Here is a 16,713-nt window from a genome sequence, read left to right on the forward strand (position 1 = left end):
TGGTAGGTTCAATTTATTATATTTATCCGTTTTTTAATATGAAATTTTGGAAAAGTTGAAATTAGGAAGGGTTATCATTATTAAATCACCAAAAGATATTACAAAGTACTATAGGGTTACGAGTCCTTATGACTATTCTCAAGTTCTCAACAATAGTGTAACCGATTTGTTCGAAACTTTGTAAGATAGGTAAGTTAGCAAGTTGCAATTAATACTTAATGAAAGTAGTAATATTTTCCAGTGAACAAAACTAGCTTTCGAAATACTTCGTAGTATTGTTTGTTAGAAGCTATTATCTACCCTCTAGGGCTAATTCAAGGGTATTAACCCGGAATTAATAATTGCCTTCGTTCCTTTTGGTAATTCCACCAGGTTGTAGCTTCATTACATTTTGTTGTTCCAAATTGATTTGCTTAATTGTAGCTGAGATACAATGACTATCTAATTGAGTATAATTATGGAGACGTTACTTTTATTTAGAAAAATTAAAATACACTTCTTCGTACTCATCTATAGCAATGACATGTCACTTGTGTTAGTTGTGTATGGACGAGCAAATATGTCATTTACTTGCTCTCTCCAATTAAGAATACTCTTCTTATTAAGGGGGTTGTGAGACTTGTAACAAACACATACAAAAACACATTAAATTACATAAATAAATAAATCAATTGCTTTCTCTTTTACATCTCAATAGTTATATCGTGTTCACGTGTTTCCTAAAGGGTCAACACTAAACTATTAGAAAAGGGCATTGTTACGTTACATGAGTTGAAAAAACATCTAATCTATACTATCTGCTAGTTTACTAGTCCTCCAATTGTCCCAATGTCCTCTTCATAGCTCTAGTATTAGCACAGTCCAAAGGGAGCTTGTCACCAAGGATCCATGGGTGTGAATCCCAGAAATCGTCATCGATTATGTTACAGTGTTCAATCACAATTTTCTTTCTAGAATCTTCAGAATAATTTACCTCCATAAGTGTCTTGTTTTCCTACATATAGAAACAGTTGCCTTAGAGAACATTCACCCCATTCTAATGAGCAGACTTGATTTAAACTTCACACAAATTGCTAAAGAAGAATATGTGCATGAAATAGATAGAATCGTACCAAAGATGAACGGCTATACCTTACAAATTTACATCACTCAAGGCAGACAACAAAAAAGGAGGAGAGCTATACCTTGTCCCAAAAAATACATGAGCCTCGACGAAATATATCTGGTAATGTGTTATAATCAATACCATTTTGAGCAAGCAAGTCATTCTTTTCTTGTGTTTGCGTGCCCTGCATATAACAAGATAAAATGTTTTCAAATTACAAGCAACTACAAAAGAATTACACCAAGATATATCGACACTCTTATCTCATACAGAATGGAAATTGCATTAAACAAGCTGCCAATGCTACTAGTGAGGAACAAGTGATGTACCTTCAAATAATTTTGGGCTTCAGGCTTGGTTTTTCTAGAATTTACCAGCATCCAGAAACAGGTATTATACTGGTTGTTTATGTGACCTGAATTTACAAAAATAAGCAGTCCAGTTCCATAATAACTGAAAAGGAAAAAAAAGAGTACTGGTACTATATATTTACCATTAACAACTTTTGAAGTAGATTAGATCAACCTGCATAAAGCATACAGGACAAACAAAATTGATGATACTCACAATCAACTTGTCTCCAAGACAAATAGTCCCGTAGAATCTCAGATGATGGGTAGCAAACAGCTCTTCCATCAAATGAAGGGGGATACTTCAACTCTGTTTCTGGGAAAAACTCATTCCATTTACTGATGTACATTGTTGAAAAGAATGATACCATTGAGGACACTATTCCACTGTACAAAAAAAAAAAAAAAAAGCTCAGCTTGATATATAAAACCTTGAAGATTTCCCATGTTTTCATTATATAACTTAATTTGCACCAAAGCCCACCAGATAAGAAGCCAAGACATACCTGGGTTGCCGTTCATAAAATTTTGAGTCCTTTTTCAAAACAAAACTGTTCATCAACAAAAGCAATTAGAAATTTGGACTTCAAGCAATTATAGAGCTGTTGGTAGCAAAAGAGCAACCACCAAATTACCTGAACTCATCACTGACACCATATGCAAAGGTTACATCTTGAAACTCTTCCAAAACAGCTGCTGCACATGAATTCATAAGCTTCAAAGCTTCTTCATCATTGGGCTTCTTAAATTTATGAATATCAGAGAACCTAACACAAGCCAAAACACGTTCACTTGCAAGATCCATCTAGACCATTTCAGCCTTGAACTAGACAACTGGCTGGACTCACCATACATTAACCCAGTTGAAACTGAGATGCATAAACTAAGTTGACAGACGACAGCAAGAAAAAAAAACATATGTGCAGGCGTGCAGCACAACTCATTCCTTTTTACTAATCCTTAATTGTTAATCGAAGCACAGCCCACACTAATTATGAAGAGACAATACAGCACATGTACAATCTTTTTATATAAAGGTGCAGTGTTACATTCATATAGAGGAAAAAAATCTTGTTCACGCTCAGAGATTGGCAGAAAAAAGTACACTAAAGTACCTAACTATGGAGTATTAGTTAATAAATTATCAAAATATTCATAGTCATCACCTCACTCCACCCCCCCCAATATACCCTTGATATTGGACTCTTTAATCCAATGCTGGGGATAGATCACAGAAGTATCTCCTCCATATAAGGGGAATACTATTCAGACAGCATATACACTACAATAGTTGCAAGAAAAAGATTCTTGTGTGCAACTAATTGTTTCTCTGCTAGTTTTACATTTATTTTTGAAGCAGGATCCAAATTATTTATGTAAGACAATAACAGCATAAATAATGCATGTCACTAGCTTTTATGATAAGTCAAAAAAAAATTATTTGTATTTTGATGCATTTTATTCTCACAACACAATGGATTCATCAAACCAAAAATAATATTACTCATCACACAAGTCAATTACCTATGGAAATGGCAACCATCAATTCTGACCACTATCCAAGTGGACAACATCAGTTTATCCTCAAATAGAAAGGACTCTACATATTCTGGTCTAATTTTGTGAATATCTTCTTCAAATCTGCCTAGTTCTGAAAGAAGAGAAGAGTGCTGATTCCAGAAGCTTTTGCCAGCTATATTATCTGAGTGAACTTCCATTATCTTTCTCCGAAGTCTCTTGATAGGATCGCCATTTTCCTTGTACTTGACAACCTCTTCAATCTACATCAGCAGACAAAAATCACAATTAGGTTTACTTTGAACCACTTACAAGGAGACGAAGAAGGATAACTGACACTACATAAAGAATACTTCTCATCAAATTAAAACTCTGATATTTAATTTTAGATTTTAAACTGTGACATGGATAAGGAAAACTTAAGTGGCATGCTTTTGGTTTATATACAAGTATTTCTTTTAGATTAGATTGCTGTGTTTAGGTTTAATTATGGCCCAAGAGGTAAATTCTTCCAGGGCAGATAAATTTTTTAATCATTGCCCCACAAATCCACAATTATAAGTTATAAAAGTAACAAATAGTCCTTTTAAGGGGATTATTGGCTGAGTTAATGTTCCACTACCACTAATACTGCTCACTCTTATTTGGACAGCAAAGAGCTCCTATAATTACCCTCACCCCTTCAAAAGATAGGCTCATATCACCAAAAGTTAAAAGGGGCTTATACAACCTTTAAAAAACAAGGAAAGAGAAAAAGAAAATGAGAAAGAAGATTCCTCGGTCTGCGTAGGCTAACCAAAAAAAAAAAAAGGTTCCAATAGTGCGGTTAGAAGTTGGTCATATACATGGTTAATGAAATTGTAGAAGAATTGGGGAACACTTTCCAATCTAACACACAAGAGTACATATAAAATGGCTAGTTTAAAAGGATCTAAAATAGAATATGATTAATGATTCTAAAACAAACATAAAACCCACTAGACAAAACTACAAGTACAAGGTTCTGGGCTCATTCATGCGATGCTATTTCAATAAAATGAGTTAAGAATTAGTCAATTAAAAAATACCAGTAGACCACAGCTTGGTGGATTTTGAAATTTCAGTCAATGCAAAAAGGATGAGGCATTGGATCGCAAGGGATGGTGGAGGAAGATTTTGTCAATGACTACATGGAATAATCAAATTTGGTTCATTTAGCCGACCCCACTTATGGGATTAAGGCTTTGATTGATTGATTGAATCAATGCAAAAAGGCTTATCCATCAAATTATATATATATATATATATATATATAAATTAAAAAACGTAATCCAAAAAACAGCAGCAGTCTAGCAGATGTGCACCTGAGTCTTGAAAAGACAAGTTCCTTGTCGTAACATTGGATGAAGAGTCTTATAATTAAAGAGAAATTCCTGGAAGAGAAGCTCATTTTTTTCCTGTTTTTGTGTTCCCTGTAGTTACAGACATGACACAACATACATCAAGAAGGAGAGTTATCGGAAAAGAATATATGCAACGACTAATATGCAGCACACATGGATCTAGTAATCTAAAAACTGTCAACCTCAGATATAGCTCTAACAATGAAAGCAAGAGACAGATTATGAATCTAGGAAAAGTTAGTAGTCACCCTCATTATCACTCAGATTATCAGAAATTTATTTTACAATTGGCAAACAGAGGTACATAAAGTAAGATAAAGATAATTGTAATGTATGAGTATCAAATGATAGAGTAAAGAAAAAATTAATAACTAATGCACTACAGCGTGGTGTAACTTCTAAGATATGTAAACAGTGATCAAAATAAGGTTTCATCTCTATGATCCCATAACAGAATTATGTGGCTCAAATTGAATGTAGATTCCCAAACAAATGCGACACCTTATTACCACAACCAATATGGATTGTGGCATTGTGCTGCTGGCATTTTTTGGGTGTAGACAGGAGATTGAAGAATCTACATCCCCAGATTTCTAACCTACAAAAGAAATTATGAGTATCATAGGTGAAGAACAATACAACTAAGGATAAATCAAACAAAATGGTAAATAGTAAACATAGTTACTATATGCGTCAAATGCACCAGACATCCATTATATTCACACATCATTTATATCCTTTGACATATACCAGAATACACTGTATGCATACAAATATAAATTTGGCAACACCTTGAGACGTCCATGGGCTTCAGATTCACTCTTTCCACTTTTAACCAGCTTCCAAAAACATGTATCATATAAATTGTTGAGGTGACCTATGAAACAAAGAGAATACATACATTGAGGTAAAAGCACCCATATAATAATAGTACTTATAGCTGTTGGAAATTTCAGAGCTTCAGAGCAATTAGCCATGAGGTAAATTACTTACAATCATTCTGCCTCCATGCAAGATAATTTTGGAGAACCTCCAAAGTTGGACATCGAATAATTTGTGCATGAAATGAAGGCGCATAAAGCAATTTCTGATGTGGAAAGAAGTCCTTCCATTTTATGGTATACACAGAAGTGAAGAATGACACAAGTAGGGACAGTATCTTACTGCAAAAGAGATGTTCGGAAATTTTAAGAATTTCTATTGAGGAAAAAAAAGAAAAAGAATACCAAAATTTTAATCTTATCTACAATACTACTGAAAATATAATGTGACGGAGTATCAAGATCAATATCTAAACCAGAAAGCACTATATCTTAAACTGATGAAAGGAAAAATAAAGCACTATGAAACAGCAATTAAATCATCAGTATGTCGACAAGGAAATTTGTGAATCCTGGGTACTAACATCTGAATGTAGATTCAACCACAAACCTTCCACGTCTCTGGTAAAATTTGGACTCCTTTTTTATTACAAAACTGCAAAGGGCAACAGCAACCAGTTGGTAAACATCAAATTCAACGATTCAAATTGAAGCAAGTGAGTAAATGGAGAGTTACAGGTACCTAAATTCATCACTATATCCATATGAAAATATTATGTCAGCATATTCCTCCATGACAACAGTTGCACATGAAATCATCAACTCCAAGGCTTTTCTATCACGAGGCTTCTCAAATTTATGAGCTTCAGAGAACCTGTCATATCAAGTTCACAAGTAAGAGAATTTTTGTTGACATGTACAAGGGACAACCAACCAGGAAAAGATAAAAGGTGTGGGTGGGTTGGGGGGGGGGGGACGCTAGGTTTTTAGAGGGATAGTTAAAAAATACAAGCCTTCAATGCTTCATTACATAGACAGTGTGAAAATAACCTTCATAGTGTCAATCAATGTAATTTCAACCACTTGAGAAAATGTACCAACTAAATTCTAGCAAAGAAAGCAACCCAAAGAAAATGAGTAGTCCAAAATTTTAAGCAAGTCCTCCAGCACATAAACTTCAGTCAGCTCCACAGTTCTCCAGTGAACCAACAGTAAGCTCCATGATCGGGTTGTGAGGAAATTAATACTGCTTTCATAATGAAGGGATTTGAAGCTTGTAAATCATAAACTAGAAAGCCCTCAAATCCATTAAAAGAAATGGAAATAAGCTTCCTAGATGTTGCATGAGATGCTGATAAATGGAAGAAAAGAGAGTAAATTTAGAAAATTAAATAGTGTCGCATTGATTGTTCTATCTATACTATGAAAAAAAGGGGAAAAAAACCCAACAACAACAATAGGCCTCCATCTCAATCATCATTTAAGAGGCAACAAACGATAACTATAGGCACTTGGTCAGTTGGGAAACTGAGGCCAGAGATCAGTCTTAGAGATCATACAAAACACCGAGCAGAGAGAGTATATGATAGTATGGAAGCTAACAATAATGTCGTATGGATACTCTTGTTGAACACTACCTGTGGAATGTATATGAATCTTGGTAAAAGAAAACGGCAAACAAGATAAACAAACATTCAAGTCATTCATGATTGCCAACATTGAAACCAAAATGAGCATCAGCAATGCCAAGCTATTTAATAAACAGATTATTAAGTAGTTATTATAATCAAGCAAGCGAGGATATATACTCAAATTCGCGGCTATTATAATCAAGCAAGTGAGGATATATACTCAAATAAGCGGCTATTATACTCAAGCAAGCGAGGATATATACTCAAATACGCAGCTATCAAAATCAAGCAAGCGAGGATATATACTCAAATAAGCGGCTATTATAATAGACACCCGAATCATCTGCGTAGAAGTGTAGAAGACCATCTTCAAAGCAAGGAATAAAGAGAATCACCTTCCAAAATTCCGGCCATCAATGACAACAACAATCAGAGTGGGCAGCATAATTTTATCTTGAACTTCAAAGGACTTAACATACTCATATTTGCTGTTTGCCATGGACTTTTCAGCTGAATTAATTTTTACAAAAAAGTTCAGTAATTCAGACATCAAATATAATAATTAAAAAAATTAATAAATTCAAAATCAATAAATAAATTGCAGCTAAAATGAAAGCCAATGTTAATAAACAGCAATTGCAAAAACACTGTGAAAAAATTCGAGGGTTTTGCAACACATTAGCAACCAAATTTGAATCAATTATCAAATTATATGAATAAGAATTAAATTATAACCAATAAACAGTTTAATTGATCAATCAACTTTAAATTGAAGTAAATTAAAGATTAAACCTTTTTCAATGGAGTAGAGAAAGTTCACTCAACGAGGACTGAGGAGAGAGACAGGGAAAAGGCTCCGGGCTATGAAAAATTGAAAACATACATAAACAACTAAACAAGTGACTCGCCCCAACCCGTAAAGTAGAGCCCGACCCTTTTACAATATGTTTCGGGTCCGTTTTTTACAATATATTGTATCTTGCTTTACTAGTTTGATGAGGTTTGTAATCTATCAATTATATTATACTAAAGGCGAAACGTAACTAGACACCTGACAACATAATATAAAAAGTTTTTCCTCCAAAATTACTTACTAAAAAAAACTGTTACATAAAAATAAAGTTGTATCTAAATTATGACTTTTACTTAATACAAAATCTAAGATAAACTTTCTTAAATATCAAATTGCCCATTATAACTATTATTACATGTTTAATTATGTTCTTTCACATATATTTCATACTTTTTAATACCAAGTCTATTCATAATATTTTATATCAATTTTTTTTATATATACATTTATTGTCATTATAATTATTTAACAACTGTGCATTGCACGCGATTTAATCTAGTTACATATTACTAAAGGCAAATAAGAGGGACACTTACATGAGTGATTAATTAATGTGTTTGTTCCCGGTATAATGTTTTGACATTTACATGTTTCGATCGTTTATAGGCTACATACATGCAACTTTGATGTTAATAAGTGGGTGTTGCTCACAAATCCTCCAAGTAGCGTGTAAAATAAAATACATGTTAGAATCTTTAGTGGGTATTGGACAATATAATTAATTTTATCATGCTTAGACTAGATTCAGTATATTGGTGTGATATGATATGAATTTGTTTTATCTGATTCAATTGTATGAGTTGAATGAATTTAACATAATAATTTTACACTTATGGAAAAAATATACCAAGAGATATATCATTAGACTTGCATTAATTCATATTTCCCAAAATTTAACTAGCCAGATAATTAAAGAAATTTAATGATAAGTCGAGAAAGTATAAATTACCACGTAGGTTAGTAGGTTACCATTAAAAAAATGTGAAGAAAAATTGAGTACTACCTACTTTTCTCCAAACCTAAAATCCCTAGATTTTAGTGGTGTTAGTTTCAGCCTAGGACTATCAATAATTCATCCTATCACTGGACTTTTGCCAACATAAGCACATTCATTGTTTTTGATCAAGTTAAAAGTTTTCAAATCTTGTATTCTACGCTCTCTGTCCCTAGGTAATTTTTGTTGAATTTAGGATAACTTTTGTTGAATTTAGGGTAACTTTTATCCATAAAGCTTAGATAATTATTATTTATACCAGGATAACTTATATATACTTGGTAATTTTCATTCATTATTTGTTAACTTTTTATCATTATAAGGTAACTTTGAAGCGGATGTTATTTTACATCTGATTTTTTTAATTAGTAAAAAGTCATACGACATCTACAAATGAAATCTAAATTAACAAATATATAAAATTGAATCAAATAAGGGTTTCTTTTATCGAAGCTACGATCGTTGAATAGATCTTGTAATGTGGTACATCTCTCGCACACATCGCTGGAATATATGGCCTTTTGGAGAGACGATCTAACGATTTGTAGTAGCCGTAAGAATGATTTTCATCTGATTAATTTGAACGTATCTGAAAAACCGTTGCGATCCTGAACAAATATTTACCAACGAACTGATAATAGGGCAAAAGATGATTACCTTTTTGATAAACCCTAGCACACAGAAGAACCCTTAAAAAAATAACTAACGACTCCACTATAGGGAGACACTCCATCACAGGGAGAGAACGAACATCTACACTACTCGTGTAGATTTATTGAAACCTAAAATGCAAAATTAAAGAAAAAGGGAAAAGTTTTGGAAATAGTCTAATTTCTAATTAAAAACCCTAGAAGAGGGGAAGGGAGGATGAGAGAAGAAGAGAGGAGAGAATTTTTGTCCCATTGTAAAAAGATGGGTCAAACTTAAAAAACTTTGACCATAAACTCTTATTAATCTATAAGAGATAATGTAGTCAAGTGGGGTCTTGTTAGATTCGTCTCATTGTATATTTTATTAATATCCAATTTTTTTTTATTTTTAATTTTTTTAATTTTTATGCATATAGAAATGGAGTTATATACGTTTTAAAATGCATTTTAGAGACCGTGAAAAGTCAAGTGAAGCAAAAAAAAGGGATAGAGGGAGTAAACAATACTACCACTTCCATCTTATTCTTCATATAAATTGTGGAAATCCGACATACTAGATCTAATTGTTATCGGGCTACTGTTTGTGTGTTTATTCACCCGATTTTCACTTATTTTCACTAATCTGAACTTGTTAGACCTTAATTATTAAAACTTATTTTAGTCCATTATTCACCCGCTTAATCCATCATCCATGTCCTTTTTTTTTTTTTTTTTTTTTTATGGGAAGAAGAATAAGATCATTAATAAATAGCTATACGTCATCTACAATAATAATAATAATAATAATAATAATAAAGATTTCTAAACCACAGATTTAGAGAAAATAACATAAGTTTTGCAATCAAACCCATAATAACTATTTTGCATATTTGGCATAGCTCACACTCCACCACTTCAACGTTGCGCAAGTAGATTCACATCTTTCCAAGCAGAGACCTTTGCAATCTGCACGGTGATGATAAACCCTAAACGCATAAGAATCCAAATTATCTTCCCAATTATCTTCCCAATTATTATTAGAATCCTAAACATTAAATCATCATACATAAATGAGAATCAAAAATCAAAATCAAAATTGGGACAGACTCTCACAAATGAAGAGAACAAAGCAAAACAAAACAAAACAACAAACTGAATTAGATTTGTTGGCTTAAGTCGAAAATAGTCTAATTTTCGACCTAAACGGTCAGAAAAACTAAAACCCTAGAGGAGAGAAAAGAGAAAAGTTAGAAGATCTATACTTGTATATATTTTCATAAAATCTAGACCATAATGTCAATAATAGTTCATGTTTTCCTATTTTGGAGATCCAAAATGTTGTTCCTATTTTTATTTTTGGATATTATGTAATGACCATTATAACCTCATTTTTTTAAAAACTTTATTCGTTAAATTTTCTAAATTACACTTGAATTTTCGTTTTGCCTCGTACTTTTTTCCCACTTTCTCTCTCTAACTTTTGTCTATAGTTGTACAGTACTTTTCACTTTTTTTTTTTTTTTTTATTTTTTTCATTCAATTTCTCCTCCCATTTTTTAAATACCGTGAAAAAATAAAAATAGAAAATATAAACTAGGATAGAAGAAATATTATTGTAATATAAGATCAACAATTTTTGTAAAAATAAGGGATAACTCAAGTGATTAGAGTTTCCCATTAAACGATTTTTCAAAAGATTTTAGGACGACATTTAAAGACCTTATTTATTCCTATATTGCATCCCCACGTAGCAGATAATATAAAACATCCTCTTTCAAAATCAAAGCACATCTGCACATACCATCATCGTCTTTGCAAAAGGTGTAACCGTGGGAAATCGCCAACCATAAAAATGCCTGTAATATATCGATCAACCCTTTCTTCTCAACTACCGTTTTCTCAAACTAGTAGACAATTTACACAATTCAGCCTTTATCATACCAAAATCACCTTCTCTTCTCACTCCAATTTTACCAGAATTTGCTGCTTAAAACCCTCAATTATGGAGAAAGATGCTCAATTAAACCCCACCATTTTAGAGTCAACGGAAGAGAAATATTCTGCAGAATTGGATGTTGCTGTTAAAGCTGTTCAAATGGCTTGTTCTTTAAGTCAAAGGGTACAAGAGGGTTTGATTTCTAAGGCTAATTCTCTTGTTCAATCCAAAGATGATAAATCCCTTGTCACAATTGCAGGTAAATTTATGATTTTGTTTGAAATTTTCAATTTTGTAAGATGGGTTTGCAATTTATGTATTGAATTATAATGGGTTGCTTGTAAATATTTGAATTTTGAGTTCATAGAATCATTGTTGGGTTTTGAATTTAGTTAAGTAATTTGGTGACTGATTAGTTTAGTTAGCTTGAAATTTTTAGACTATTTTGGGGAGTGAGTTAAAATTTTGGGAGAAGGAAAATGTAACAATTGGGGAGAAAGAAAATGACCCCTTCTATAATTCACTGCCCAGTGTATCACTGAAGAATTGTATTATAACAAAATATCAATTGTCTTTCTCTCTGAATCATGTCAATATAAATGGATGGTTTTGTAAATGAAGGTCGGAGTATGCTAAACTTAGCTGTAAGGACTATGCGTTAGTAACACTGATTGACGCATGATTTTGTCGTGCTTTGCATTTGTTATTGATTTAGGAAATGTATTTGATGCTAGTGTGTTATAGCAAAACTCGTGAAAAAAAGAAGTGAAAAGCGGGTTCTTGAATGAAGATAGTTTCATTTACTATAGAAACTTATGCCAATAAACCAAGGAGGGTAAGAGAGTGTAGAAAGTGGGAATGTAGGATATGCATAATAAAATGGAGAAGATAGAGTATTGTAAGAGGGGCTTATGTTAGAAGTAAGAAAGAGAATGTTAGCTGACTCTATTAGTTTGTGTAAGAAAAAGTTTTGCTAGTATGGCAAAAAACAAAAGTGTAACTAACGTAAAGGAACTAAAGGGAAGTACAAAAATCTAACAGGCAGTTCTTGCAATGAAGTGGACAAGAGAAGTGGTGTGCATATAAAATAGCAATGAAAAAAATTTCGGACCAAGATTCAGTGAATAGAGAAAGTCCTTATATTGGGACTAAGGCTTTGTTGTTGTTGTAGAAAGTCCTTATATCCAAGTAATAAACTCATTATTATTTAATGTATTAGAACACAATTCTCATATGTTTGCAGTGTTTGACATCGTTTTTTGAGGAGCTAAATACCAGTCTGTTTCTCCGTAGATCATACTAACTAAGAAAATAATTGACATAATGCGTTTGAAAGCGGGGGCATATGTGGTAGGATTCCTCTATCCCTTTCATCTTATGTTTAACCAATAACGTATTGATTTTTAGTTGGTGACATACCAAAATTAGTATAATGGGATACAAGATTGTACCTGAAATGCACTTATGAATATATGATCCCTTCATCCCATCTCATCCATATGGGATAACAACTTTCAAAAGCAACACACCTTGTAAAAATAATTTGGAGTTTTTATATAACATTTTTGTTGGGTTTTCATTTTTTTTCCTCAGTATGACTGTGTGGCTGTTTAGATAACTAAAAGTTTTTACCACTCCAACTTAGTTAAAATTTTACTTGGAAAAAAATGTTGGGTGTAGCAAGAAGTTAGTATGGAGGACTGGAGGAGATTCTTGAATGGACTGCAGGGGCCCAATGATCTATTTTCGGTTTACTTGGCTTTTGTTTCGTGAGTTCATGTAGAAAAGGATTTATACTTGGCAGGGTTGCCAGAACTATTGTCTGTTATTGAAACTCGTATGTTCTGGTTGTTGAGTTTTATTTAACCACCCAAATTGATTTTCTTGAATTTTGTCACCAAAACAAACATTTGGATTATAACATCTCCAACTTCTTCTAAATTTTTTACTGAAGTTATTCTTAAAGGGAGTATCAGAACCCACTTAAGGCTTTAAGTTGTGGATCATCCAACACATCATGAATTGAATTTTTCTGAGTCAATTGAATTCTAACAAGTCTAAATTATTATTATTATTATTATTATTATTATTATTATTATTATTATTATTATTATTATTATTATTATTATTATTATTATTATTATTATTATTTATTTATTTATTTTTTTTTCCTGTAACTGGCTCTTGTGTAATCTAGTCCATTGTGTTATGTAATCAGATTGGAGTGTCCAAGCTACTATCAGCTGGGTACTGTCTGAATCTTTTGGCATTAAAAATGTCTCGATTGTAGCTGAGGAAGATGTTGAAGCTCTTTCAAAACCTGAGGCAACTGTCCTCTTAGATTCTGTAGTACAAACTGTCAACGAGTGTTTAGCTGAAGCACTTCAATTTGGAATTAAAGGTCCGATTAGACCCTTAAAGAAAGCAGAAGTTCTTGAGGCAATAAGGCAGTGCAATTCCATTGGTGGTCCTAGTGGTAGATTTTGGGTTCTGGATCCCGTTGACGGCACATTAGGTTTTGTGCGTGGGGATCAATATGCAGTTGCTCTAGCACTGATTGAGGATGGAGAAGTTGTGCTTGGAGTCTTAGGTTGCCCTAATTACCCACTAAGGAAGGAGTGGCTATCATATCATCAACGTTATTATAGGATCATATCCAAGCTTACCCCACCAAGGTCAGAATCTTGGGATAAAGGTTTTGTATTATATGCTAGAAAAGGTAGTGGTAAATCTTGGATGCAGCCATTACTTCCACAATCCATGAACTTGGTTGAGTTAAAATCTCCCAGACCTGTCTATGTGTCTCTCGTTGAAGATCCTTCCTTGGCTACCTTCTGTGAGCCTGTTGAAAGGGCGAATTCTAGCCATTCTTTCACTGCTGGACTTGCTCACAGTGTCGGAGTTAGGTGCATCTCTCTTTTTTATACTGAAGTTCTGAAAGCTTGTTCTTATCCCAACTTCGGTTTCTGTTACTTTCTTGTTTTATTTGATTTTAATTATAGAAGATGTTAGTCATTTAACTAAACTGCTTATTCAAAGTTCACTTGTCCAAACCAAAAAGAAAACCTCTATTCAGATTACTTAAGGAAGTTATTTCTCTTTGGTGTGTGAGAGGCCTTACTAGGACCATTTGGTGGTGCTATACCTCTGTCTTCAAAAGATGGTTGAAATAATATCAATGCAAAGAAACATTAGACTTACATCACTCACCCCCCCCCCCCCCCCTCTTTCCTAGTTTTCGCTTAGGACCAATCCTAGTGGATATTGCGTCCTAAAACCTAGCAATACAATTCTAATTCTGAAAATTTTAGGTTTCATATTTCCCTGTATGATTGATTCATTGACTCAGACCACAGTGTCATAAAATATACTGGAAAATTCTGCTCTCTTCTTCTTCCTAACAATGTATCGCCGATTGTTTACTGATATATTCCTCTGCTACAGTAAGGAACCTTTGCGAGTATACAGCATGGTCAAATATGCTGCTGTTGCTCGTGGTGATGCAGAGATATTCATGAAGTTTGCAAAGTCGGGTTACAAAGAGAAGATATGGGATCATGCAGCTGGTACTGTCATTATACAAGAGGCTGGCGGTGTGGTGACGGATGCAGGAGGGCACCCCTTGAACTTCTCAAATGGTATATATTTGGAAGGTCTTGACCGTGGTATAATTGCTTGTGCTGGAGTTCAGCTACATCAAAAAATTATCCAAGCTGTGGATGCTAGCTGGGATTCCTCCTGCTTGTGACTTACTGAACAAAGGAGACCAAAAGGAGTCCAGATTTTTTTCCTGGTAAGCATTTATTATTTACAAGGTAGCCATAGAATGACTACTATGACCGTTGGAGATACGAATAGAAAGGACTGATAAACATATTGCTTAGCATTACAATGATGAATATAATATTAAAAGGATTGAGAAGGATTTTGTATGCTTTTAATTAAAATAGTTCTTGAACCTTAGATTTGGTTTTGCCTGCAAGCTTTTTGTGTACTAATGAGCAAAGAGGCCTATTATCTCAATAAATAAATTCTGAATTAATGTGTTAACATATGTAGCTAATTGAGGAATTGCTACAAGCTTTGTTAAAAATGAGACTTAGCTAGTAGAGGTGGAAATATGAGTTCAAACTAGATAGTAAAGACCAACAGGATTGATTAAATGTTTAGGGTAGCATGCAATATTATACCATGTCACCCAAGTACTTCTAACAAGAGTCCTTCATAGGGCACCTTAAGGGAGGGGTTAGATCACTCAGATGATTCCGATCTCATATGCATGCAACTCAGTCACAAGACTCACAACGCAAAGGGTGTTTCTTCTAGACACCTGATTAAACCATTGACTTGCTGACTCAATATGTAAAAAACAGAAGAGTTCACACTTTCTTAAATAAATTTATGGTTCTCAAGAGCAAGTGAGCAACGCTTATTACTGCTATATCTTACCGTGTAATTTTTAAACTTGAGCATCTGGTGTGCTTAGGAAACATAGTATGAGTGATCTTGATTCTTAGCATGTCGATGTTTTTTCTTAGTACTTGCACTTTGGTTGTTAAGCGTGTTATATAAGTCATTTCACTATACAGAAACTGATGAAAATAATTGTTGGTTGTGAGCAAGAAATTCTTGATGTTTACTGTGATCTGTAGCACCCATCTTCTGATTATTACCATTCTAAGCATGATTACTCTAGTATTTCTAAAGAAGACATCAATTGTACTGCTTATGCATATGCCTTGTGAATGTTGTGATGCCCTGAAATCTTAGTGATATTTAGTTGCTATGAAATTACTCTCGTATAGCTGAACTGCAAAATGATGTTTGATGTTGTTGACATGAAAGTTGGCCTTGCAGGGTAATAAGACCAGTAACGATGCTGGGATCATCTTTGACGAGCATAATGACTTGAGAATTGGCAATTTGGCATGTTCTCTAGTTGCAGTTGCTGTTGCATCAGGATCTTCACCTCTCCTATATAACTATGTAATTCAAAATTTACGCAGTACTGTTTACTGCTCTGTACAGATGCAACATAATGTGGAATGCAATTTTGCAGTTTGTAATTATGCATTTCGAGATCCTTTCTAGGTTGTGGCTTTTACATAATGATCAATTTTGGTCAGTATTCATTACAACGAATATCAATAAATTATAAATGACAAGAACAATGCTGGATCGAAAAAGTTTCAATCAAGGTTTATAACTTTATATTAGATAGTTTGAATCAACAAAAATCAATTCAATCATATTTGTGCTCCCTTTATGTGTAGTCATCCCACCCGGTCACAGCCACCCTCCACAACACCATTTTCACAACACCCACCTGACCAAGGGCGGCAATTATTCATGGACATTTGACGTTTACTAGAAGATATATCTACAGATCTACCACGATAGAGAAGTTTCCTGCATAGACGTCTATACCATGGCGTGGATGTCTCTCAAGGTGGAGGTTTTCACTTTGCATTACAGATTTTAAAGTGTCTCTCAA

General features: G+C 33.5%; 2 protein-coding genes across 4 annotated transcripts; one reads left to right on the forward strand and one right to left on the reverse strand.

Moving 5' to 3' along the window:
* Positions 1 to 632: 632 nt before the first annotated feature.
* On the reverse strand, positions 633 to 7,713 carry LOC110706826 (tRNA(His) guanylyltransferase 1-like). Of its 3 annotated transcripts, none has more exons than XM_021884788.1 (14): positions 7,600 to 7,713; positions 7,203 to 7,317; positions 5,919 to 6,050; positions 5,787 to 5,831; positions 5,349 to 5,518; positions 5,147 to 5,232; positions 4,317 to 4,424; positions 2,980 to 3,236; positions 2,091 to 2,222; positions 1,962 to 2,006; positions 1,673 to 1,842; positions 1,435 to 1,520; positions 1,185 to 1,289; positions 633 to 994 (listed from the first exon to the last, which is right to left on the reverse strand). In XM_021884788.1, the coding sequence occupies exons 2-14, from the start codon at positions 7,304 to 7,306 to the stop codon at positions 809 to 811; spliced, it is 1,626 nt and encodes a 541-aa protein (XP_021740480.1). In that variant the 5' UTR covers positions 7,307 to 7,317; positions 7,600 to 7,713; the 3' UTR covers positions 633 to 808. The 3 variants fall into 3 exon arrangements, with proteins under 3 accessions (XP_021740480.1, XP_021740481.1, XP_021740482.1); XM_021884789.1 differs by lacking the exon at positions 7,600 to 7,713 and adding an exon at positions 6,227 to 6,527 and having other exon boundaries at positions 7,203 to 7,292; XM_021884790.1 differs by lacking the exons at positions 633 to 994; positions 1,185 to 1,289 and having other exon boundaries at positions 1,441 to 1,520; positions 1,599 to 1,842.
* A 3,328-nt stretch (positions 7,714 to 11,041) lies between these two features.
* Positions 11,042 to 16,434, forward strand: LOC110706828 (PAP-specific phosphatase HAL2-like). The gene is made up of 4 exons (XM_021884791.1): positions 11,042 to 11,478; positions 13,438 to 14,125; positions 14,664 to 15,012; positions 16,077 to 16,434. Exons 1-3 carry the CDS (start codon positions 11,136 to 11,138, stop codon positions 14,965 to 14,967), a joined length of 1,335 nt encoding a protein of 444 aa, XP_021740483.1. The 5' UTR covers positions 11,042 to 11,135; the 3' UTR covers positions 14,968 to 15,012; positions 16,077 to 16,434.
* Positions 16,435 to 16,713: the final 279 nt, after the last annotated feature.

Source organism: Chenopodium quinoa, unplaced genomic scaffold (assembly GCF_001683475.1).
Source record: "Chenopodium quinoa cultivar QQ74 unplaced genomic scaffold, ASM168347v1, whole genome shotgun sequence".
In the NCBI taxonomy this organism is placed as follows: Eukaryota; Viridiplantae; Streptophyta; class Magnoliopsida; order Caryophyllales; family Amaranthaceae; genus Chenopodium; species Chenopodium quinoa.